The sequence below is a fragment of the Nelumbo nucifera genome, chromosome 6, assembly GCF_055504915.1.
Source record: "Nelumbo nucifera cultivar China Antique chromosome 6, China Antique-T2T, whole genome shotgun sequence".
In the NCBI taxonomy this organism is placed as follows: Eukaryota; Viridiplantae; Streptophyta; class Magnoliopsida; order Proteales; family Nelumbonaceae; genus Nelumbo; species Nelumbo nucifera.
This window is the reverse complement of record NC_142654.1, coordinates 56687354-56712256: the sequence shown is the minus strand read 5'-3', so window position 1 is coordinate 56712256 and position 24903 is coordinate 56687354. Positions and strand designations below refer to the sequence as shown.

Here is a 24903-nt window from a genome sequence, read left to right as displayed (position 1 = left end):
TAACCTATGGAACTGGAGTAGTTATCCTACCAAAGATCGGCCAGCCAACACTCCGTATCGAAGCGTAAGATGAAGCCGAGAACAGCAGAGCTCTTAGAGCAAACCTAGACCTACTGGAAGAAGCCTGAGAACAGGCGCAAATCAGGGTGGCCCGCTACTACAACTCGAGGGTGAAGGAGAGACACTACCGAGAAGGAGACCTCGTCCTCAAGAAGGTCATGGTCCCCAAGCTAGGTGTAGGCAAGCTTGGCCCCAACTAGGAAGGTCCCTACAAAATCAAGCAAGTCGTCGGCCCTGGCACCTTTCGCTTGGAGCACTTAGATGGAAGACCCGTCCCTCGGACGTGGAACTCGGAGAATCTCTGGATGTATTACTAGTGATTGTAAACTTTGATGGCCAAACAATGAATGAATAATGCTAAGTTCCTCTTTGGCTCAATGCCCAGTGTGTGTTCTCACTAAGTCCCTAGGATCCCTCAGCTTCACGACTAGGCGACGTGCACAGCCTCCCCCAACGACCATGCGCTCGTGCCGAACTGTCACCAAGGTATATGGCTCCCCTCGGGCCAATAATGAACACCCAACTTCAACACATTGGCAAACGTAAGTATACCAGGACGACCGAGGCATTGCACGCCTCACCACCTGCCTCGGTGGTGAATGGCCTCATGTTTTCACACACTTATCACGATAAAAGAAAGATGGCTACCTCGACTAACTCGGTGGTTCACCTCGGCCTGAGACCCTTGTCACCCCGGCAGGTCACCTAGGCCTCGCCGAAGCAAGCACTTGGGAGGGAAGTAGACCAAGCGAGCTACACCTTGGTCGCACAGTTCTGCCTCGGCCTCTCCCCCCTACTTCAGCAGGCCGCCTTTGCCTTGTCTGAGTAAGCACTTAGGAGGAAGCAAGCTAGGTGAGCTGCATCTCAGTCGCACAACTCTGCCTCAACCTCTTCCCCAGTTACCTAAAGTGAGCGTGTAATGAGCCATTATGAGCTATTTTTTGCCTTGTGATCTCTTCCAAGGGAGGGGCAAGGACGCCTCGGTAAAGAGAGAGAGAGAGAGAAGAAGAAGAAGAAGAAGAAGAAGAAGAAGAAGAAGAAGAAGAAAAAGAAAAAGAAAAAGAAAAAGGAAGATAACACTATGTACAAAAAATGCTCTTCATTTCATTCATTTGGACAATATGCATTTACAAAAAGTTTTTCTTTGGCCTCAAACGTTGAGCATAAACAAAAAAAAGAGAGAACAAAGGCAATACAAAAAACAGGAATAGAAAGCTAGCTAAGCAACAGAGTCCTCGATGCCATTCGCAGCCCTGTCGGGGACCTCGGCAGTCTCTTTGGGAGTGGGAGAATCCGGGTACACCTCCATTTCGTCCACCTTGAAATTTGGCATCACCTTCAGGATGACCTTCTTGGTGTCCTCGATGCCCTTGAGGTAGGATGTAGACCCGTAATCGGCAAGGCACTTCTGGTATTCCCTCGTCTGCTTCTAATTCTTGATGGCCTCCATCGCCCGTGCCTTAAAATCCGTTGCCTGCTTCTGGGCCTCTAGCGCCACCCCATCGAGGCTAGCCCACTCCTCCTCGGACTTCATCAAGGCCTCCTGCGCTCGGCCAATCCAAGCCTGCTCGGCCTTTAGATCGTCCTCCAGTGTCTATCGGAGTTGCTTCTCCTCCTTCAAGGCCGCCTAGGACTCGTCCCGGCTGCTCTCTGTCGTGCCAACCCTCAGTTGGAGCTTCTCATTTATCTTCTCGAGCTTCACAATACGATCTCGGAGGAGATCCACTTGGTCCCCTAGGCCAACAAAGTGACGGTAGATCTATAGCAAGCATTGTTAGTAAAGTAAGCAGAATTCAAGAAATAGCGAAACACGAGATAGGAAACGTACCTCGGCCAAGTAGGTGAGCCCATTGTCACGGATGAGTGTGGGGTCAGTCTGCATCATGTCGTATTGGTCCCTTGGTGGGACCACCCTGCTCATCAGGGCCTTGCCAACCCCCTCCTAGTTGATGGAGTCCCCCTCTTGGATCTACCATTGGGGATGGAACAGCTGGTTGAGGCGCTCTCCCTCCTCGGCTATGTTTTGTGCTAATGCCGGGATGGACGAAGGACCGATGGGACCACCCTTCGCTGCGGGCCTCTTCACCCCTGTGCCTTCGGTTGGGTGTTCCTTGTGTGCCAGCTTCTTTGACGGAGGCCCGTGCTCCACGTCAGCAGGCCTCTTCCTCCCACTCTCCTTAGTCGGCCTCTTCCCTCGATCCCCTTGGCCGGTAGGGACTTGTTGTTGTGGAACTTGTTGTTGAACCACCATGGGAGGGGGGGGGGGGAACGCTCTCTCACTCCTTGTTGCTTCTTCGGCAAGCCTCCTCGGCATCTACCCACCAGACGTACCACCACCTCAAGCTTTCACTTGCGCACGAACGCTCTCCAAAAGCATTTTCTTTGTGTCCATGGGGACCTCTACAGGCAAACAAAACAAAAGTCAGTAAGCCAAAGACAAAGGGGAACATGCTAAGAGACTACGAGACCTCTCCTACCGGTGGAGGTAGGGCTAAGCCCTACGAACACCAAAGGGAGCTCCACCTCCACCAAGGGCTTGGACTGAACTCTCCCCATCACGAATAGGTGGGATATGGCAGCGGCCTCCTCATCCTGAAGCGGAGGGGGACACCTCTTGACCATCATACAGGCCTTCCCCCACCTCAACCTAAACGACCAACCTTCGGGGCAGAAAATGTAAAAGAACTTGCCCTTCCAGTTATGGATGGACGAGGGATTATCAATGGGTTTCTCCCTTCGTGGCCGAAGATAGTACATGCTGGCGTCGAAGGAGTGCTTCCTCGGCACGAACATGGCACGGAACAGCTTCGGCATCAACACCACGTCCCGAAGCCGAGACAACACTAACATGGCTATTATGGTCCTAAGGGCATTGGGAACAAACTAGCTGATGGTGATCTCGTACCACTTCAGCAACTCCATAATCAAGGGGTGAAGAGGAAACCTTAACTCTAGAAAGTGCTGATAGACACAAATCTCCCCTTCCTCAAGCGTCCACGGTCGGTCACCAATGTCAGGCACCCTAAGTTTGTAGGACTAAGGTCTATGGAACCGTCTGGCTAAGGACTTAACCTAGTCCACATCTAGAATGTTATCAAACTCTGAACGTGGTAGGTGATCCAGGGTCACCCCTCGGGCAACGTATCCGTCCATTGCCCCAAGATTAGGCTCTGGGACCGGTCCTGCTCGTTCCGAGGAGACCCCTCCAGCTCCCTCGGCGTCATGGACGCGATGCTCACATAAGGAGGACCACTGCCTTGGTGGCTGCCCTCGATACCCCCGAAGGCTACCCTTTTCCTCAACACCATCACCCCCCACTAAAGGGACACCTCGATTGCCAGTGGTCCCAAATGGGAACTAAGTGGAGTAGGAGTCCGAGGAGAGCTCCCTTCCGAGAGATTGGGAAGTTCATAGCACTCAGGGCCAGAATGGGAATAAGACATTGGTTCGAGGTGTTACCTAAGACGGATGAAGGCTGAAAGCAACTAGAAGAACTAAACTAGCCGAAGGCTTTGGGAGCAGAAATCACTCGACAACAAGGGCACCTAGAGACAAATGATGAAGAAAAATGCGACTAAGAACCCTATTTATAGAAGAACGAACAGCCCGATCGCGCCGGATCCAACGGCCGTAAAGCCTCTGCCTTCATAGCCCATCCGCGGTGTGACACTCAGTGCTCAGCCTCAGAAAGACGAAATGACGCCATGCGAACTGACAAGTCCGTTCGCTGCAGCCAACTAGTTTGGGCACACCGACCCAGCGAATGCATAGTCCGGTTCACCTGGAGCACCTGTCCCCCTTACGAAAGACTCTCCTCGCACTCGACCCATACGGGCATGGCACCGATGCTTTTGCCTAAGCAAACCATACTACGCATGACCCCAGGCCATCATGAAGGATAAGACACGGGCTCAGCCTTCCCGAGCCCCGCTCCCTCGGCTCCCTCTATCGGAGTCAAGGCCCTAACAGCTTCACCCGTCTCCCATGGACAGAAGCATAAGCAAGACGAATGCGACACACTGCAGGGTACCCTTTGCCGAATCAGCCCGATGGCGCCTACCAGCATCGACACTCCCTTCGGCCGAAGCCGAAACCCTAACCAAACCTCTACCTTGGCCTCGGGAATGGGGGGCAAATGATATAGGCACATTTGGCTGGGCTAGTACGGGGCTAACACATGTCTGGCCAATAAGCGCCATCAAGGACGCATCGTGGAGCATACATGGCCGCTCTGTGTGGACCACACAGGCCTAATCGCAGGATGCCACGTGGCCCCACCAAATGATCGCACCCCACCCTCGTACGGCTCGCATTTGGGCCATCTGAGTCCAACTAACTCCAGGTGGCTCCAAGTATAAATACAAGGCACCTCCCACAAGGTAAGGGATCTGGAACTTAAGAGACTCTTGGTATTCTCATTACCGAGGACTTAGTGCTTACAAGTGACCTCATCTGGGCGCTCCTGCACCGGACCAATTATTTTCCTTGTGCGAATACTAACTTGACCGTCGGAGTCCCCGCCTCAGGTCTTCACCCGAAGCCTCTAACACCTTCTTCCTTGCAGAGCAACCTCTCAAGGCTCCCTCGGATCCCTCGTACGCACGGACAAGCAGCTTAACTTCAACACCAACCCTTCTGAGATCATCCACCTTTGCCACTAGTCCTTGGCCTCTTCAGTCTTCAAGGAGGTAGTCTGCCTCGGCCTCCACTCCTGGGCCTCGACACACCCTTCCAAGCCTCAACCAGCCCTAGGCTTCGGAAGTCCTCGGAGCCCTGAAGCCCTCAATTCTGTCCTAGATCTCAGAAGCAGATTGACTGTATTGCCCTCAGCCAATCCGAGCGACAACAGAAACGATGCAAATGGAGTGTAAATCCCAGTTCAAGATAAATTTGCACTCTGGTTCACTTTTGCCTGTGTTTGGCAACATTACATTTATGCATTGACAAATGACAGACGAATGCATATTTACATTGATAATAAGATGTAAAAGTACATCAATAAAAAAGAAGTAAATTTACATTCGAGTGGGCTTTTGATAAAAAAAAAAAAAACATATACTTTATTGAAATCCATGTTTGCGTCCATTACATCTAAAAGTCTATTTGATAAGAAGATAAAATTGGTCAGTGCAAAACTAACCCAACTTTACAAATTATATAAACTGCTTTATACTATACATTTGCATTCACACTTACAATAGAACATTCAATAGAATATTGAATAGTATAAATAAATTAAACTCCAAATAATCAAAGTATTATATATTATTAATAAAATGAATTAAAAAGTAATGACTTGATATTATACTTCACGAACAAAATTAATTGAAATTACTTATTTGAAACTTGAACATACGAAAATTTGAAAACAAACACAACATTCAAATCAATTTTACGTAAAATAAATTTTATTTATCCAATTATAAATGGATGAACTTGGATCACCTTTTGATAGGATCGAATTTTGAATTCAGACAATGGATGATGCCATTTGCAACCCTAGCATAAATTGTTTGATTAGACTTGTCACAACTAAAAGTGATGACTTGGAAAAATAAATGTTCACGCTTTACCTATTCTTGCTACACTTGTTTCGTTCAATCTCATCCGACCTGTCTTGTCTGAACAGAGAATGTGGCCCCCATAATTTATTATGAAACAAATGCATATATGGGAATGAAGCCATGAAGTACAAAAAAAAAAAAAAACTATAATCTTCTAAAATTCTAGTTTAATACAAAATTGGATATTCTTTTCCAATTTTAAATAATTTGGTATAATATAAATCATTTTCTATTATTAGGGGTATTTTTCTTTTTACTTGTCATATGACATTAGATGATAAAATATGCTTTAATAGTCATGTAATTAACAAATATCAAAATTCAAACACAACGCAGGGGAAAATGGAAAGAGAATGAAACGAAAATTGATCACAATCCTCTCTGATCCACAAGCGAAATTAATATAAACTGAGCATAAGAACGGGTCAAGTACTCTGCAACTCAATGCAGAATTCTGAATTATAGTCTATGGCATCAATTCACAATTAAGATTCATCCCGTATACGTAAGATGGGCTAAAAAATTCTGATCTGAACTGATCAATCATTCTCCATAATTCTTATGCCAAGAGAAATCTCCCCTTCAAAAGCATGGAGACAGCAAATATCATATCAAGTCGACTTCTCCACTCCATTCCTCGTGTTCTTAGGTCGAGTAGTTAAGTCATAGATGTGACTGGTCACACCTATGTGAGGAAGTATGTCCACTTTCCCATTTTGAAACCAACAACACATGGTGGGGTTGATTTGGGCACGTCGCTTTTATTTATTTTATAAATCGAAACATCCTTGATGAGTATGGTGGGATTGTTCTTCCAATTTAATTTCCAAAAGTTAGGGTCTTTGGTTTTGATTCATAGATTTGTAAATACTTCTGTGATCTCCTGCAGAATATGGACTTCCAACTAAGTCTTCGACAAGGTTAACAAAGCTCTTAAGGGTAATGGAATTGGTAGGGACGTAGGGTTCTCTATACTCAAAAACTGAAGGGGAACATGGGTTTTACAGAAATTTCATGATCCAGTTTCCTCGGGAAAGGAGGAAGATACATAGATAGAAAGGTTTTAGTGAGAATCAACATGTCTTTAAAGAAATCTGGGCATTCTGTAACCTATGCATCCAACAACATCTTCCATGTGAAAAATACATAGAGCAACAATGTTTTAAAATATGGACTCATTATGTAAAGCGTTAGTTATTATTTATTCAAGTGGTGAAGGTTTACATCACAGTTTTTTTTATACAAGCGGTGAAGCCATTTGATTATGTTCGGATTTTGGGTTTGACATAAACTACTTAGGTTCAAACCGATCAGACCAACTTGAATTATCTAATTGGATTATCTTCGAGCTAATCACATCAAGGGTGCTAGAACCATTTGGATCTGGATCAGTTCGGTCAAACCAGATTGGACCGGTTCAGTCAATGGTGGATTGACTTGGATTGGATCATATCAGGCTTGTGCACGGGTTTGGGACCAAACCGACTGACCCGAAACGGGTCAATGTAAGTAAATTGGGTCAGGTTGCATGGATATGGTTGGATAGACAGTCCAGACCGGGCAAAGCACGCTGACACCGAATCATCCTGCCCAAAAACCGTTTCAAATTCGGGCCGACCTGGATCGGCTTATACTAGGTCGGGTCGGGTTGTGTGAATATTCGTTGGACCGGATGACCCAAACCGGGAAGAGCAAGCGCTACCGGACCATCCTGCCCGGGGTCTATTACAGATTCTGGCTAACTCGGATCGGTATATGCTGGATCGGGTCAGACCACATTGAATTGGTCCGAACTTGGGTCAAATTGATTTGGATTTATGTTGGGTGAAGTGTTGATTCAAAACAAAACTAAATTTAGTTAATAATTAGTAGAAAATTAATGCATTAATTATAAATTATTTAATTCAAATGAAGAAATTAAAAAAAAAGCTAAGGAATTAATACTTATGTCTATAATGGTTAACCCAATGGTTATCCACAACCCAACCCAACCCAACCCATTTAAATGGGTGGGTTGGGTGATGGGTTGATCATACAACCCGCCAAGTAAATGGGCGGGTTGGGTGGGTTAGATACTAGATGAGTTCAGCGGGTTGGGTGAAAAATTGCCACCCCTACGTAGAGGCATGAGGTGTAGTTTAGAATATAAAAGGTATAAGCCTCCTGACTATGCCTCCTTGAGAGGAGGGGGATGAGAGCAAAGAAGAAAGAGGAGGGAGATGAAGAAGAGGAAAAAGAAAGATCTCATTTTTCTTTATTTTAATAAAACTTTTATATTAAGAAGATTGAAAATGCAAAACAAGAAAGGGGGATCTTTCCTTTTTTTTTCTTTTCATTTCTTTCTTTTTTTCTCTTTTATTCTTTTTCTTTTCCTTTCTTTTTTTTTCTATCTTTTTAATTTATATGAGGTGTGCATGAGGCACATGAGGCATACGCCTAAAAGGTGTCAACGCTTCTGGCATACACCTCATGGCGTACGTTTTGATTGTGTCTCGCCTAGAGTCATTCCTCCAAGCATGTCTCCTATATATATATATACAATTTTTTAATATGGGAATGTGGAAAATTCCTATATTTTTTAATCTAAAATATTTTATATTATAAATCTAAATTTTTAATTTATTTTTTTAATAATACCATTGTAATTTTTAAATTTAATTTTTAATTTTAAATATTTTGAATTGATCGACCAAATTAAAAACTGATCCAAACCGATACAACCCAAGTTGATAACTTTTCACTAATGGTCAGTCAACTTTGGGTGACCAACTCCCCAACCCAACCAGATTGGTTTGGTTGGCCAAACAATCTGAAACTGAACCAAACCAACCCATGGACACTCCTAATTTTAGCTAAATTAATAGTCTAATCTTCAATAAATGGTAATAGTTTAATCTCCAATAGTTATTGATGATTTATAGAAAAAATACACAATTATTAAAAATAAATTTATAACAAAAATATAATAAATAATTAATAAAAATACAATAATTACAAAGTAAATACAATAAAGTATTTAAAATTTTTAATTATTTAAATTTTATTTATTTGAAAGTTATTACATAATATTAAATATTTTGTTATATAGTTATTTATCTATTTTTAATTAAAATATTCAAATAATACTTTAAATGTTTTTTATTTAAACCAAATTTAAATAATTATGTTATTGAAATTTTTAAAATATTATTTAGTTATTACATAATATTAAATATTGTATTATATAATTATTTAGCTACTTTTAATATTTTGTTATTTAAAATATTTAGTTATTGATTTATTTAAATAATATTTTATATTTTTATTATTTAATTAAAATTTAAATAATTTTATTATTGAAATTTTTAATCCATAAAATTATAATTTATATTATTGTTACATAATTTCATTATGAATTTCTTAAAAATATAAAATTATTAATAATATGAGCATTATTAAACCTATTATAATTATTTTTTGTGTTTTTAATAAATATTTTAAAGTTATTATATAATTTTTTATATTGTTAAAACTTTTAATTTAAACTTTCTTTAGATAGATATAGATTAAAGTGGGGGAGAGGATAAATAGGAATTAGAGATAATTAGAAATAATCTAGGAGAAAATAGGGGATAGTGATGCCACTTAGCTAGATTGGGCATGTAAGATAGATTAAGAGGTATTTTTAGAGGAATTTTAGGTGGGAGAGATAGTTTAGGAGGGGGATTGGCTAATTGATCAAAGACATGAGAGAGAGGGGGTTGGATTGGGACTCTAGTGAAGAGGATAGGGCTAACACATGGCTACATGGAAAAGATAAAGGAAGAAGGACAGAGGGTTAAGGAGAAGCCAGGATTGGGGTAATGGAGCAAGGAGAGGGCTATTGACGTGGCCTATGTTGCTATATAATATAGTATAGAGTATAGATTTTTTAAATTTTAAAAATAAAATAATTGTAATCCTATCAAAATAGATCTAAGTATATTCAAACATTCAGCCATATTTACAAAAATCAGTATAAATTAATTAGTTAATTCATAAATGAAAAGCATTTATAAATCCCAAGTTTTGGACCTAAGGCCTTAAATCCATTTATTGAAAGCCTAAATAACTACAGTTTGAAATTATATATACAGCAGAGATCACCATAGATGGGAAGTGCTCTCCCCATTGGCTCATCCCCGCCCCATTTTCACCAATGAGAATTAAAATTTCCCTATCCCTATCCACACTGGGAATATTATCCCCATCCCCACCTTGTTCTAGACAGATCTCTGTGGGAATGAGAGAAATAAGAAAAATTACCATTCTTATCATCATTATAAAGCATGACTGCTCTTTTTCCCAGCTCCTCTCCCAAATTGTCATGTCTTGAACGTAAGGCTGTGTTTGGTTGCAATGCAAATAAATTTGTACTATTGCAAAACCATGGCAGTGCAAATGATTTGAGTGTAAATTCTGACTTATTTTTGTTTCAAATTTTAACTTATTTTATTTGATTGCAGTACAAATGAAGTAAATTAAGACATAAAGTAGAATAAAGTAAAATCCAAAACAAAATTAAACATAAATTTTTACATATTTTACATTTTCACTCACATGCATTTGTACTAATGCAAATAAAATTGCACTACAACCAAACACAGCCTAAGGCTCAGTTTGGAAAGAGTACAAATACAAATATGTACAGTATTAATTGATATAAAATAGTATAAAATACAAGGTTTTGCGCTCTACATATTTGTATTTCTTCCAAACTGAGCCTAAGACTTTTGTGTTGCAATGGAAAGATCTTCTAGTAGCTCTTACAATCAAAAGACACATTGAGCTTTTACATGAAGATCTGAACAGTCCAAAACTAATTTGGCTTGTCTTTCCGTATCTTTTTACATGAAAATAAAGTGAGAAAGACACAAAAAACAACACTTAAAATTTTCCAAAATCTATCCAAAATGAGTCTATGGCGTCTTTTCAACACATTGACATTTAACGGCTAGATCTATTAGTGGTTTGTCCAGCTTATAAAGAGCCGAAAGACCGCACAGAAAAACGCACAAATCGGGGCCATATTTTTCTCTACGGTCTTTTAGTGGAGAAATAACAATGTAATAAGAGATTCAAAAGTTTATACAGTAGCGAGTAGCGATTCAGCCAGGAGACTACTTTTTGAGCTCATAATCTATTTAATGACTGGTTACTTAGTAAATTGAAGACACCATAATTTATCAAACGGTCCCTTAACCAATCAATTCATAATTCATGGTAGGGATGGTATGGGGTTGCTGCGATTGAGAAAATCGTCGATGTCACTATGAAATGGACAAAGACGAGGTCACGAGCATGGTTTTTAAAAACGAACCAGTGACCGAATCGGTCAGGTGTCCAGTTACTGGTTTGAACGATTTGATTATTCGATCCGAATGGCCGGTCCATTCTGATGAAAAAATAAAAAATTTAAAAAAAATTAAAAATTTGAAAAATAATCAAAACCGTTCGAATGATTAAGCGACCGGTTCAGCGGTTTGCTGACCAAAATCAACGATTTTAGGGAAAAAAATAGTTTTGGAGAAAACAAAATCGTTCAAGTGGCCGATTCCCAGTTTTTCCAGTCAAACCATACAGTCCGGTCCAGTTTTGATAACAGTGGTCACGAGGGGGTGGTCGTTATGTCCCAACCCCTTTTTTTCCCATGAAAAAGTAAGAAACCTTTTCTCCCTCTCTCTGACATAAAAACAAGCACACGTGTTAGCATACGTCTTACACGTCAGAGACATGGTGTCACCACGCACATGGGTCCCACCCCTCATTCTAGCTACCTATGCCACACAGTTGAACACTATTACTCTACAAGTAGGTGATGATCATATCATAAAGCAGGAGCTGTTACGATGGTATCAATTGGACTGAATTTGGTTCAATTCAATCCGACCCAATATGAATTCATTACAAATGGGCCAGGTCAATTCATATTTTGACGATTTTAAACCGACATAATTTAATGTATGAACCAAATTGATTTTAATTTATGTCAATTATATTCCAAACTTGGTCCATTGTAGAGAAGGAAAGAAAAAGAAAGAAAAACCTACAGAAGGTTTGTAAAAGTTTTCCTTTCTTTTCTTATTTTTTCCTTCAAACCAAACACAGCGTTAATGAATCTCAGCGAAATGCAGACATTTGGGTGCATGTACTAGCCAAAAATGGATTTACCTTAATTATTATATGAGTAGGGTTGCAGCATTGGTCCTATCACAATCTCTCTCGTGCAGAAGAGCATTGCAATTGTGGGAACCCAGTGTCTATATGTCTGATTGTAGCTGGGGCACTACGTGTTGGTAGCGTCATCTTGATGAAATAAGAAATAAAGATGATTGACGCTACCTAACATTACGCAACATAGCAAACTAAGTTTTGTTTGTTTTCTTGTTTTTTTTTTTCTACTTTAATTAATGGTGTTATTTTTGAAACTCCAAAGTACATGTATGGTCAGGGACTGAGACTCAACCATATATTAGAGTAAATTATTCTGGTCTTGCAGTAGAGAGCCCAATGTGACACATATGGCGTCCCGTTGATGCACTCGTGCTTATGGAAATCTGATTTTTATTCTTAGTGCAATGGCATTTTCTCATTTTAAGAAATAATTATTTCCTCCCTTTTTCTTTTAGGAAGAAAATTCATTTCAGTTGATTTTAATTCCATTTTTATATGAACCAAATGGGGCAGAAGAAATAGACCATTCTACTATCAAATACCCACCAAATAACAAATATTACAATTAATCAATTATAAGACAAAATAATAATAAAAAAACCCTCTCCTATTTCTTTCTATATTTCTTTTTCTACTTTTAAAGATATGGTTATTGGTCTATATCAATAGGGGCCTCTTTTCTTTTTAATGTTTTTTTTTTTTTCTAATTACCTTAAATAAGGATTATATACAAAGGGGTGTAGATTTAGGCCCCATTTGGTGTGTCTTTCCATGTGGGCTGTCAGTTGTTTAGAACTCTGACAGTCCATGTTTTGGTCTTTTCTCGTTTGATTAGTAAAAGATTTAACCACCAAAAAATGCCACATTGTAAAGATGAGCAATGCCTGTTTTAGACTATTTTTGGGAATCTCCAAATAGAGCTTTTGACCTTTTTCATCACATCTTTGCAAGGAAATATGTGCCTTAACCAAACAGTCTTTAGGCTGTTAAGATCTTAACGCAAAAGCTGTCAAGTGTCAAATCTACCGAAAGATCTTTCAGAAAAAAAAAAAATTTGCCAAACAGTACCTTAATAATCTGCCCCCACGATCAACAAAGTCTACTCACACAAGCTACATATAATTAGAATCTATATTACTATTTCTCACAATATGATCCCTAGATCTTGAGGTACAAGATTTTTTACCTACAGACAAGTCCACATGGTGATGGACCCTCTCAATTATATCCATGTCTACGTATGAAACAAAGTTAGGGCTTCCTCATTGGACAATGCTGTCAAAATCTTTCACACATATATATAATAAATAGGATAAACAACCTGCTCTCATTAATTGCACTTGGGCAAAGGTAGCTTCTTTTGGTTGTATGGCATTTGGAACTCTAGAAGCAATTATGTAAACATGCTTCTTTCGTTTGTATTGCTGAATGCTGTGACCCCATCACGTCCGTCACGTCCAAAAATAAAAATCAAAGAACTGAACTGATCAAAAACTGAAACCAATCACTCTGTTAACCGGTGGTATCAATTCCGTTTTGGTTTAGATAATTACAATTGCAAAAACTGATAGTATCGGTTCAGTTTAAAAAATAGATTACGGTTCTATGAACACCCCTAAAGTAGGGTGGCAACATTACATTGAAAGCTTTTGATTCCATGGTTTTAGCAAAAATGCTTTGTTAATCTAAGGTATCAAGCTCCTACGACAGCTCTTATGAGAAAACACATTGAAGAGGCAGGTCCGATAATAGATATGTCCAGAGGCTAGAAACAAATGGAGAATTATTCACATCCAATTAACATTCTTTCTTGTTTTCCCTTTTTCAACACACCGCACGCGCTTTAAGCTGTGTTTGGCAAAAATGCAAGCACAAATTTGTTCAGTACAAATGCAGTCCGGATCAGGTAAGTACAACGTTGTTAGCACATTAAATGAGCACTTAAAAATTTTTATGACATTTATCCCTTGAATTACCCCAGTCCCCAGCCTATCCTTAAAAAAAGATTAAAAATCACTTTTGATATATGTCAAAATGTTTATCAAGTGCTCATTGAAGGTGCTTACTATATTGTGTTTACTAGACCCGGTCCCGTACAAATGCACCCACAAGAAGAAACACGGTTCAGTATAGTTAACCTCTATCAGCTGCTTTGGTGTATTGAACAAATTTGCATTTACACTCGCCTTACAAACCAAACCCAAACGCAAATCCATCCTCGTCAAAAAACAAATCGATTCACTTGATATATCATAGTTAAGTTCTAGGTTCAATTAGTCACAGTTTGCTAATGGAAGATAAGAAATTATAATTACCGTAGTTTTCAAAACCGGACCGAACCAGAAAAATCGGGAACCAGTCACCTGATCGATTCCATTTTACCCAAAACCATCTTTTGGCCAAAAATCACTGATTTGGCCAGCAAACCGCTGACCCGGGCAGTCGAATGATTCGAATCGTCCAATGGTTTTTGGTCATTTTTTTTTTCTGTCAAAACGGATCATCCATTTGGTTCGAACAGTTAGGCTGTTCGACCCAGGAACCAGACCCCTGAATGGTTTGTTGTCTAGTTCAGTTTTAAAAACCTTGATAATTACTATATCATAATTAAGGAAGAGGCTAATTAACAGATTAAGAGTTATCTTCAGTGGCTTTCTGGATGAAGAAGATGCTATTTCATATATATATATATATATATATATATATATATATATATATATATATATTTATTTATTTGTATTTGCACTCTTTCCAAACTGAGCCTTAAAAGAATAACAAGATAAAAGCTGGAGTGCACAAACAAATCTTTTGTTTTTTTATATTAATCACTGCATGACACTCCTTACTCTTTTAAATGAACATTACAACATCAAATCAACAGCTCTTTTCTTTGATAATAGCATGATTCGAATCCATACCACTGCCTGAACAATTTATCCAACGCACCAACTGGACTATCCCTCCCAATTAAGTGCACCTGGGACATTATATATCCCACAAGCACACCAAGCTTAAACATATGATTCATGTTCGTCCAAGTGAAGAAGGTGATCGTGCCCTGGCTGCATAGGCTTGTGAAATGTGATCATTTTGTTAATACAGGAGCTTTTATGCAACATTTAGGCCATGTTTGGGAGTGCTTAAGTTAAAAATAAGTGCTTAAAGACAAGTGATTATTCGAATAAGCACTTAATTGCATTTGGCACCCAACTTTTTCAAGTAAAAAATAAGCACTTATTTTATATTGGGCGTTTGGTAGTCTTTTTCTCTGATAGGCACTTAAATAAGCATTTGCCACTATTCTATCCTTCATTTTCTTTCGATTTTTCAAATTATACCCTTATGAAAGTACCTTTATTAAATTACTTTTATAAAAACACTTTTGTGGAAGTAGTTTTACGAAAGTACTTATATGAAGCCACTTTTATAAAAAATACTTTTATGGAAGCACTTTTGCAAAAGTATTTTTATAAAATCACTTTTATGAAAATACTTTCATAAAACATAAATGTACTTTAATGAAAGCACTTTAATAGAAGCACTTTTATGAAACTACTTATATAAAAATAATTTTATGAAAGCATATTTCATGAGAGTAATTTTATAAAAATACTTTTACAAAAGTACTTTTATAAAATTCAACTAGGATAATTTTATAAGTGGCACTTTAAAATTCAACTAGGGATTATTTTAAAATAAGTGCCTATTCCGAGCTTATTTTCCAAATACCAATAAATCCTTAATTGCCCAAATAAACATTTATTTCGAATAAATACTTATTTTTAAGAACTCCCAAACATAGCCCTAAATGCATGCAGCTGGTGGCTATGAGCAGCTACCTCAGCAATATACTCGACAAACACAGAAAAACACACGTAACAAAAAAGACGGTGGGCTAATTCTACGTACAACTCAAATAGCCCTATGGGCCCAAACCACAGCTCCAACCCTAGAAATGTGGCAACTGAACACAACTTTAGATACTCGAATCCCCATATTCCAGGTTTTTGCCCTCCAAACCCAGAAATATGGCTGCAAATCTCCATGAACCGATCCCTTTCCCATTGCATACGTATTTATTCATGACTATTATGACTTAAAGAGTTTTGATGATATCCACATTTTCATCTCAATCGTGAAAGCAGTGTTTATGTTTAGAGCAATAGAGGACTAGATACGATTTATCTCTTACTTGAGTAGACAAGGCAAAAGGCACCGACTGAATTCCTATATCAGTACATGAAAAAGAAGGGTTGGATGAATTTAAGCGTCACATATTGGCTGATACATATCGTATCCATGGATGATCAAAACACTAAAAGCCCTTTTGATTCGCAGTTGGAATCCAACTCAAAATCCTTTAGAATCGGAATGGGAATGATCTATTCCCAGTCTGTTTGATTCAGACAGGAATGGCAATGAGAATTAAAATCAACAAGGAGCAGGGAATGGCCATTTCCGTAGTCTGTTTGATTCCGCCCAACCAAACAGTTAGAATCAGAATAACCCATTCCAATTCCGATTCCGGACCCCTATTCCTGCAAACAAAATGGGGCGTAAATAATGAGATTTGGGTGGTTTGAGCTATTTTAGGGAATTTAGCAGCAGGAAGAAAATAAATCGAAGTTCCTAGTTATTCCAAAATGAAATGTATGGCAGTGCCAGTAAATAAAAATGTTTGCATTAAACAGATTATAGGAATCGTGGGTACAACCCAACCAAACAACACCTTCTCCCAACTACACAGGTCGACTTCGGCATAATCAGGATGAAACCCTTCCATAAAATGACAAATATTCTTGGTTGTGCAATTGCAAATCCTTGGGTTCCGAAGGAGCAGAGGCTGCTTCAACGGGGAAACACAAAGCTATGTCGTCCCCATTATCATGGGGAAGGAAGGAATAAGATTGCCTTGATCCCTTCAATCCACCACCCAAAAGAGCCTTTGCTATACTCTCAAAACGGAGTTGAAGTTTTTTCTGGAATTCTATTAATTCTCAAAGCCTTTCCCACTTTGTAATTAGTCTAACTTTTAACATCGGATATCATTTCAAAGAGCTTGAAGTAGCCAATTTCAGCAAGTGTCAATATCAAGCCTCAAACAAAACCCAATGTAATAAAAAAGTTTTATTTAATTTGCCTTCTTGATTAAAAACCCATAAAGAAGTGTTTGATTTGAAAGAAAAGGTAAGAAAGCCCAAATAAAACTTGTATGGATTGTATTTCTTTTTCCTTCCTTTTCTTTATATTTTCTAAATTTCATACCAAAGGCAGCCTAAATGAATTCAAAAGCCTTTAAAAAACAAAGATCAGATTGTATGGATTGTATTTCTTTTACCTCATCTCATCCTTCTAATATTCACCAAAAATATGCAACTGCAACAGACACAAAAAAATTGATGCTTTCATGACATAATATCAAGATAATATATAATTATTACTAATTTCTTCACTATTGGAATTATCCAAAAGGGTAAATTCATGTCTATATTAAAAGAAAACAAAGATGATTACCCTCAATACTCACATGATAATGTTTAAGCATGTAATTTCATGGTTGTGCCGAGGCAACCATGAGCGATGATTAGTTCATGTTTGTTATAACAATTGCAGAAAATGTTATTACATTGTTTCCCTGCCTAAAAGGTTTTCTTTTTTACTCTCTCTTTGAACTCCTTCCAAGCTCCTAACATGCATGATACTTGATGACTTAAGTAAATCATTATTTGATCACATTAAGTTGTAACTGGAAAAGTTGTCATCAAGCAATATTTTATGGTCCATGACAAATCGTGTATATTTGGCAACTATTCAGCGTTATTTGGGATACGTTTGGTTTGAAGGAAAAGGTAGAGAAAAGAAAGGAAATGAAGAAAAACATGTACAAACCTTGTAGAAGTTTCCCTGCCTTTCCCTTCCTTTCCCTACATTTTCCTTCAAACCAAACAGCCTTCAGGTGCAGGAATGAAGGGATCTATCTATTTCCCCACAGGTCTCTCTATCTATAAATTGGATACATTATTGAACTTCCAGACACCCTCCTCCCTATAAAATGCACGTAAATTTTTTCAAATTGAAATCGTTTTTTTCTTTTTCTTTTTTTTTTGATAATTCCAGGAAAAAATGCTACACAAGACCGGGGTTGGCACAACCCTTCAAATCAAAACAACAAATAAAACCTAGAAATCTTTCAACTACTATATTTGTTCCTTTCACACCAAAACACTTTATGTTCCACCCCTTCCAATTTGCTTTGATATAAATGGTTAGGAAAAAAATGTTTCCGTCATGGAAGGGGTGGAAATTAATGTAGTTTATGCTCAATTTGGAAGGAGTGCAAATACAAATATGTACAGTGCAAAACCTTGCATTTTTTATATATTTGCACTGTACATATTTGTATTCGTCAAAATAAACTGGATGACAAATTGTGTAATTTCAACATTTGCAGATCACCATTGTCTTGATGTTTTATAAATTCACCTTTTCTTGATATTACCTGGTACCATAATATATGACTATGCATTTATCAGTGGAAAACATTTATAGAGGATATATACATACATATATATATTGTTTTTACATATGTTTATTGTCAATAAAAGCCTCAAACAACTTGCCAGACAAACTCAATTGAAACCCTTTTTTTTTAACTTTTATAGATAAAATAAATTTAATCATATCACTTACATTATACTTCAAATATCTGTAGAAAATATATTGTGTTTATATATATATATATATATATGCTATTGTCAAAAGCCTCATAATTTACCAGATAAGTTCAATTGAAATCCTTTTTATTTATATAGATTAAAATAAATTTCCTAGTAAAAAAAAAAAAAGAACAAACAAAAAAGCCTTAAACAAAGCACCCTTGAGAAGAGAGAAAGATGATGAGTAAAAGTAAGATGCATCTCACTAAATGAGCCCCGCCTGTGAGTGTGCCTTTTAACATTCTGGTTGATTTAACAGTGTTTACTAAAATTATGGTACACCTGCATGTTGATATTGAGTCATATTGAACATGGTGCAAAGGAAAACTTTGCAAATGGAACTTCCTAATTCTTCATCATCATCATCTAAATGTCTTTATCTCAACTATATTGGATCCAGTTTCGCCGTTCAGTGCGACATCTACAATTAAAGTATCAGTGCTTAAATAATTTCTTACTACTTCAATCCATGTCCTTTTTGATCTATACCTAACCCTTCTAATCCCTTCCACTTTTAAGTTGTAACAGATCCATCTCATAGGCGCCGCGGATGGTCGCCTTCATTATTTGACCAAACCATCTTAGTATACTTTCTCTCATTCTATCACCAACTGGAGCTACCCCTAGGTTTCTTTGGATGGCAATATTGCCTAAATGCTAATGAGCAATGGACTCAATACCATAACCCTTTTCCTTGTATTGTTGTGTGCAATATTTATTCTAATCAAGTTCTTGTTTTGGTAGGAACTTGAGATTTATACTATGATAACTATCATTTTAGAAGTGTCATCGAGTTATGATTCATGTAATTCTCTTTTGGAACTGTTCCAAAAACTAGGATCTACACCAGTTTAAGTAATATCTTTGCTCCATTTCTTGAACGCATCATTTGGATGCCTTTGAGTTTTGCTATTCTTTTGCTCTAGTTTGTTTTCTTTCTTCCTAAAGGAAATATATCAGTGTCCTGACACATGACACTGGGGTAACATATAGATCCTTTTCTTTGCTTAGTGTAAATGTCACTTTTGCAAAAGCAAGTAAACAAGGGGCGTATATGGGGATCTATCACTAAAGACCTCTAAATCTCCTACATACCCATTAAATGCCCACCTAACCTTTTCTTTCTGTCTCATTAAATATTCTTCTTGGAAGAGTAGCTTTTACTCCATATCATACATGACTGATTCCCGTCAACTCAGTTTTGGCTCTGGCTTAAAATGTTAAAAATTTAAGTTGTTCTTTTCAGCAGTGCAAGAAACAAAAACTAGAGAGAACCCCAGTTGCAGATGAACACTCCGTACTATAAAATGTCGTAGAGGCTGTTGTTATGCATTTTCCTCTGTTATATCATGATGGGTTAGCATTGACAAAGAAATGAATGGAGTTCTATCTAAACATGCCAAACAGATAAGAAGAACAAAGAGAGCACAGTAAATAATGAACGATAGTTCTGGGTTCTCTTAAGGGTGATAGCTAGTGTCTTACTGAACCAAAAAGAAGATGAACATGCCAAGGATCAGACTGTTTGCAAATTAGAGAAACATTCTCAATCTTTCTGTGGCATGCATGAAAAGACTTTTTACCTTTATAACAGCAATAATAACAAGTGGACTAAACAAGAGTAAAGCATCATTTCCACAACTTAAAAATAAAGCTTGATTCAAATAAGAAAAACTAAGATGTTATGCATCTCTTTTCTGGAAGCTGATTACGAAGAATAAGCTTTCTTTTTTATCCATGTACGTGAATAAAGTTATAAATATAAATTTATTCATCAAAAAAAATAAAGTTATAAATTCGTATTTAAAGGAGGAGCTTCCACAATAAATGAATAATTAAATAATGTGTAAAAGCTGGAGGGGTGGCGTGATGTTTTCTAATTCTTTCACTTTTTAGACTTGATGTCCATGCATGAAATAATCTGCAGCTAGCGCTGGACTGCTCATAATCCAACTCCTCTCCATCTCATCCCAATATTAAAAGAAAAAAGAATAATAATAGTAACTAAAAATAGGGTTGACAAAGTTAAAAGAAAAGAATTTTAATCCATTTTATCCAATCACACACGAAATCGATTTCATCATTGGTTCAAACCGGCAAACAAACGGGTAAACGGGAAAGAAAGCAGCTTCAAAGTTTAAATCAGCAAGAAATCAAACTCAAATTCATCACATGATAGAAGAACTGTTAGGTAAGTCCGGAAGTGATCATAAGAAACAAAACAGATGTGTGCGTGAGAGAGAGAGAGAGATTGCTCTAGCCCAGTAACCCATTCGGTACGCCACACACAATGCTAACAAGAAACAAACAAATAAATGAAGAATAATGCAGACAAGATAATGGAACTATGAAGATCTAGGTTGAAATTCGAACAGACATCCGCATTTCTCACTAATCTCTAATAGGTCTTTTCTTTTCTCTTCGTCGAGATCAATAAGTGTTAAAGTACCAAGAACAACAACGACATGAACAACAACAATGAAGAAGATAAAAGAGAAGGTTGGTTAGAGAGGCAGGAGAAAGATTGGAAGGATAAAAAAAGAAAAAGGAAAAACGACTGATGTTTTAAGATCTTGGGTGTGGGAAGAATTGCGTACCCGCCATGAAAGCGTTGATGGGAGTCGGGTATAGAGAGGTAGGATCAAGCAACGCGGCAGCGGCCGAGGCAGCTGCGGTAGTAGTAGTAACATTGGTTGTGGTTGTGGTGGTGGCGGTACCAGCGGTGATGAGATTAAGGGGAACTCCTCCACCACCGGAGGAGCTTTCACCGGGAACGTAATGACCTTCGGGACCTTGATCATAGAGAATGCCCTTAAAGACGTGGCCTCCGATGTTCACAGCCGTCTGATAAGCATACTGATCGTCTGCTTCGTCGAAGGCGCTCACACGAACGCAACGAAAGACCGCCGGAGAATTCACCTCGGCGGGAAAGTTGCCTACTTCCAACCCTAATATACAACTCCAACAAGCAACAATAACATGAGCGGAATTTAAATGCAGAATAACAAGAACACAATAAAAACCAGCAAGCAACCCCGACAGAAATGCATAGAGAAAGATGGACTCCGTAAATCCATATCAAATGTATTCTCGTCAATAGTGCCTGCTAACAGTATAAAAAGAGAAGAAGAAAAAGAAAACAAAAACCAGATGGTCATGGAGGTCGACCTCGTTGCAAGCAAACGGTATGGTTTTGTTTATCCAAATCAATCATCCCTTAAAGAATGGAATAATCAATATAATTATTTGTGGGTATATATCTATATGGATTTATATCCAATCTATGAAACTTAAAGAGTGAGTGTGAGCAGTGATAAGCGTGTGCGTTTGTGTGTTCTGTGTGTTTGTATTATTGAAGAACAGCAACTGTACCTGACGTGGTGGTGGGTAAACGAGTGCAGGCGAGAGAGGGAGCACTGGGATTCTCTCTCTGCCTTTTGGGATTCTCTCCTCGGAGCTGCTGCTGCTGTTGTTGAAGAGCGGCGAGATGTTGCTGCCTCTCCCGCCTTCTAGAAGCAGGGACCCAAGTGCTCTTAACATGGGTTGGGCACTGAAACCCTCGGCTCTTACAGCAAGTTCTGCACCGCATATGAGAACAGTCCTTCTTTGCTTGGTTGCCACAGTCTTGGCAACTCATGCTTCCGCTTCCTCCTTGCCTCATCGTCACAATTGCTGCTCTCGACGACAACTCATCGGCGATGTTAGTTTCCCGACTAGGACCCACCGCCAAGGAGGAGGGATAGATTTCCTGATGCGTTTGCCGTTGGTGGAGATGTTGTTGCCATAGCTCGAAACCCTTGTTGTACGAGATCTCTTCGTTTCTGTATAGGAATAGACTCTCTGGAGGAATTTCGTTATTCTGGTGGTGCTGCTGCCGCTGATTTGCTGCTGCTGCTCCTCCTCCTCCTCCACTCAGTGAGAACCCAGCCATTGTTTGGACCTAAAAGCTGACCCAAACCTCAATTGGGAGAGAAAATCCATAGCAGATAGCTAAGTCGGGGTTGATGGGAATGGAAAAACAGGCGTTCGGAGGAAATTGCGAGAGCCAGTGAAAACGATAGTGCCTCCTCTCCCCCGAGAAAGCGAACAAGCTAGAGAGAAGGAGAGAAGATGAGGGCGAGACAAAAAAAAAAAAAAAAAAAAAGGGTTTATGGGTTTGATTTGATTTTTGTTTTGGGGACGAAGGTGGGGTTTTTGCTTGCGTTTGGGAGTGTTCCTTGATTTTTCCTTTTTTTTCTCTTCCTTTCCTTTTTTTCTGAATTTTTCTCAGAGTTGTTGTCGTTGGGCGGTGCAGCTTTTCCGGACACACGTCGGATTTTTTGGCAGCGCTGATCGCTCCTTCAATTCCTTTTCTGTGTTGGAAGCATTAAAGACACGGAATTACAGCTCTGCAACGCCGCCATGGCAACAGACTCCTTCTGCAACCTCAATTTAAGACAAACTGAGAAAAACTCAACCACACTCCCTCCCCTTATTTCTCTCTCTCTAGTCTATTTTCCCTCTCTCTCTCTCTGGTTGATAGTTTCTGACGACGATGGAGGACCCGGTTCTCTGTGGGTTGTGTTTATGTGGAAATCAATCTCTCAGTTCCTACCTCTTCTGCTATTCTGGTTCCCAAATTTACATCTCGCCTGTATCATGCGCATCTCACGGTCACTGTAAACCCACGTGTCAAAAGCTCTGGCTTTTACTCGTTAGTCCTTGCAGCGGAAAACCCGCTACTTTTTTGTGCCCCTCTTTTAATAAACCCTTGTTTTTCTTTTATTTATTTTTCTTACTCGAAATTAATTAATTTGCCAATTATTCTCTCAAAAATTAGAAAAAAAAAACACTCTTCTTCTGGACGGTCCTTTTCTATAGTTGTCTAACACGTGACAACTTGAGTGAAGCCACGCGCGGTAGCTGGTATCTAATGGCGGGGGATTCATGCCAAAGCCGGCCCAGGCCCTTACAGTCTAAAGCAAAGGGATGATTTCTGAACATCTGTTCTCCGTGTGCTAACGAGTTACCAACCGTCAGATCGGCATCGGAGGGTTGTGTTGATTCCAATTCGACGATAGACAAGTTTGAATACCAGCAACTTTTGTTGTGCAATTATGGGTAATAATGAGATTATAACGTGTGGTAAATCGTGGTCCCTTGGGAGTGATTGTCACACTCACACATTGAAGTCGATCGCATTTTAGAATCTCCACCACCATGGATCCAGAGTTCCAAACTCGTCTATAAAGGCTTCAAATTCATGCCCAGTCGCAGATAGCCAGGTGGCAAGAGAAAAGTTTCCCGGCTTGTCTCATTTAAATAATGAATGAGATAAAGGAAAGAATTGTACCCTTATCCGATGATGGTGTTTGGTATGGCTTCCGTTTCTTTGATAAACGGTGTTAGTTTATTGCCATGTAAACATTTATATCAAAATGTTATTTAGTAAATCTATTTATCTATAGTCAACTGTTAGGAAAAGTTTTATTTTAACATTTTTCTAATATTAAGGTGATTATTTATTGTTCTACTTATATAGTGCTTAATGGCGCCATTTGCATGCATTTAACCGTCAATAAATAGTAGAAAAACGTTTATTAACCATTTTTTCTCGATTTTAAAAATAAATCAAATACAAATATTTTAAATAAACAAAAGCCATACCAAACATCCCGTAATTATTTTGCCCATAACATATTTATCTTTAAATGCACTTACTTAAGCACATGTTCGATTGTCAGGAAATCTTTTTCCTCCCTCGTTAGTTTTATCTTGGCTTTTGTGAGTTCACAGGGCCAATTTTAATCCCACAATCGTTTGGGTAGCTTTCTCAAAATTGGATTTCCTCATTACAAAATTGGTCATTACTATCTACCTCGCAATCCTTATAACATGCATTTAAAATATCTACCCGTGAATAAAAACATGCAAGTACAGAAATGTTTTTAATATACACTGAAAAAACTGTGAGGTGGATGTAAGGACCAAATTTGTGAGGAGGAAATCTGAAATCGGTTTTTCCACCACCTCACAGCACTTGCACCCTCACATTGGGAATCTCTCCCAGAAGTTGTATATTGACATTTATGGAGAGATATTTCCAATTCTCTGCTGCAACATGCTGTGAGGTTGGGTGAGGCAAGTTGTGTGTAAGGAGCAAATCCGAAATACTCTATGAGAAAGTAGTTTATCCATCTTGGAAAAGTGTAATACTTACTCAAGAAAATTGACTAAAAATTTACTGACGTAAAATGTATTTTTCAATCGCTTCATAGTTCTTCGCAAAAGAACCTGAGAAAACTAATCAATTTTTCTTTGTTATTGGCAAAAATTAGGTCTAAATACTCCTTTAGGCTGTATTTGGAAACAATGCAAATAAGTGTGAATGC

At 38.6% G+C, this 24903-nt stretch overlaps 1 protein-coding gene across 2 annotated transcripts; it reads right to left on the bottom strand.

Annotated features, from left to right (window-relative positions):
* Positions 1 to 15469: 15469 nt before the first annotated feature.
* LOC104602011 (protein SHORT INTERNODES) lies at positions 15470 to 23856 on the bottom strand. Of its 2 annotated transcripts, XM_088890886.1 has the most exons (4): positions 21905 to 23856; positions 21130 to 21480; positions 17155 to 17192; positions 15470 to 16354 (listed from the first exon to the last, which is right to left on the bottom strand). In XM_088890886.1, exons 1-3 carry the CDS (start codon positions 22461 to 22463, stop codon positions 17176 to 17178), a joined length of 927 nt encoding a protein of 308 aa, XP_088747012.1. In that variant the 5' UTR covers positions 22464 to 23856; the 3' UTR covers positions 15470 to 16354; positions 17155 to 17175. The 2 variants fall into 2 exon arrangements, with proteins under 2 accessions (XP_088747012.1, XP_019054087.1); XM_019198542.2 differs by lacking the exon at positions 17155 to 17192 and having other exon boundaries at positions 15472 to 16354; positions 21905 to 23855.
* Between the last annotated feature and the right edge of the window lie 1047 nt (positions 23857 to 24903).